Source organism: Scyliorhinus canicula, chromosome 6 (genome assembly GCF_902713615.1).
Source record: "Scyliorhinus canicula chromosome 6, sScyCan1.1, whole genome shotgun sequence".
In the NCBI taxonomy this organism is placed as follows: domain Eukaryota; kingdom Metazoa; phylum Chordata; class Chondrichthyes; order Carcharhiniformes; family Scyliorhinidae; genus Scyliorhinus; species Scyliorhinus canicula.
The window spans coordinates 208,222,258-208,224,111 of record NC_052151.1 but is presented as its reverse complement, the minus strand read 5'-3'; the positions used below and the strand labels follow the sequence as shown (position 1 = coordinate 208,224,111).

At 45.7% G+C, this 1,854-nt stretch overlaps 1 protein-coding gene across 1 annotated transcript; it reads right to left on the bottom strand.

Annotated features, from left to right (window-relative positions):
- Nucleotides 1-1,054: 1,054 nt before the first annotated feature.
- Nucleotides 1,055-1,588, bottom strand: uba52 (ubiquitin A-52 residue ribosomal protein fusion product 1). The gene has a single exon (XM_038800885.1). The coding sequence runs from the start codon at nt 1,522-1,524 to the stop codon at nt 1,138-1,140; it is 387 nt and encodes a 128-aa protein (XP_038656813.1). The 5' UTR covers nt 1,525-1,588; the 3' UTR covers nt 1,055-1,137.
- Nucleotides 1,589-1,854: the final 266 nt, after the last annotated feature.

The following is a 1,854-nucleotide window of genomic DNA, read 5'->3' as shown; positions in this document are numbered from 1 at the left end:
CTGATATAACACTGACACCGTCAAAAAGATCGGACACTGTTCAGGTATTTCCATTTTGGGACTGGGCTGAAGTCATCATCTAAGCTTACTCAGCAATCAGGTTACCTCACTGTTCACACTAGGGAGAGCCCATTCACACACTCCCAGTGCGCCAAGGGAATCCCTTGCTCATCTTGCTGGTGTTTTACTTGAAATTAATGGCAGCCTTTGCTTTTACTCCAAATGTAGGAGGAAGGTATATGGGAGATGTCAGAGGTCGGTTCTTTACACAGAGTGTGGTGGGTGCATGGAATGCACTGCGAGCGGAGTTGGTGGAGTCAGAGTCATTAGGGACATTGAAGTGACTCTTGGACAGGCACATGGACAGCAATAAATTGAAGGGGTGTCGGTTAGGTTCATCTTAGATTTGGATAAATGGTCAGCACAACATCGCAGGCCTAAGGGCCTAGACTGTGCTGTACTGTTCTGTGTAGGAAAGGATTCAGTCAGTTATCCACGTTGCTGAGAAAACATCAACTTCACGTTGATGAGAGGCCTTTTATTTTGTTTTTATAAATTTAGAGTACCCAATTCATTTTTTTCCAATTAAGTGGCAATTTAGTGTGGCCAATCCACCTAACCTATACGTCTTTGGGTTGTGGGGGTGAAACCCACGCAAACATGGGGAGAATGTGCAAACTCCACACGGACAATGACCCAGAGCCGGGATCGAAACTGGGACCTCGGCACCGTAAGGCCGCAGTGCTAAACACTGCGCCACTGTGCTGCCCTGATGAGAGGTCTTTTAAATGCCCAGACAGCTGAAATTACTATCAGATTTACTTATGAGTGGCTTGGAACTGATGTCCCATCAACTTTCTCCCACTGATGAGAGACCATTAACGATTATAGTTTGTCTCATGGAGTCTATTAATGTTGACAGGATGTCGCTGTGAGAATGTTAATGTTTGCATGGTATTTCGGGAAGAGTGCTAGTGTTTAGAGAATTTCTCTGTGAAATTATTCAGACTTAAGGAGCGTCTCTTTGAGACTTGGGCCGAATTTATTTCTTTTTTTTTTTTTTTTAATGACGCAATGTGTGCTTTTATTGGAAATTTAGCACAAACACAAGTTTAACATGGACAGTGTGCCCAACATTTACTTCAGCTTCTTCTTGGGTCGCAGATTGTTTGTGTGGCCACGCTTTGTTTTCCGACAGTTTGATGCACGAGGGTGCAGACGGGCGTAGCACTTGCGACAGATCATCTTGTCACAGTTGTATTTCTGAGCAAGGACTCGGAGGGAGGGGTCCAGGACACCACCCCTCAGACGCAGAACCAGATGTAGAGTCGACTCTTTCTGGATATTGTAGTCAGACAAGGTGCGTCCATCTTCCAGCTGCTTCCCAGCGAAAATCAAACGCTGCTGATCCGGGGGAATCCCTTCCTTGTCCTGGATTTTGGCTTTCACATTCTCGATGGTGTCACTCGGTTCCACCTCCAGGGTGATGGTTTTCCCGGTCAGAGTTTTCACAAAAATCTGCATCTTGCCTGTTTCTCTGACTGTCAGAACCGAAAAGGAAAATGGCGGTGGTCGGAACCGGAAATATCGGCCGAATTTATTTCTGATGGTGGTATCTCGCTTGGCGAAATCCAAAGAATCGGAGGGAACCCATCCCTCTCGACTCAGTCCGTAAGCATTTCGGAAACAGTGACCATAATTCAGTAAGTTTTAAGGTAGTGTTGGATAAAGATGAGCGCAGTCCTTGTGTGAATGTGCTAATTTGGGGGAAGCTGCTTATACCAATATTAGCGCAGAAATGAAGAATTGAGATTGGAGGCGGACCTTTGAGGGTAAGTCAACATCTGGCATGTG

Bases quoted from the DNA above. Each gene is read 5' to 3' on its own strand.
- uba52 (XM_038800885.1), bottom strand. From the start codon at position 1,524: ATGCAGATTTTTGTGAAAACTCTGACCGGGAAAACCATCACCCTGGAG.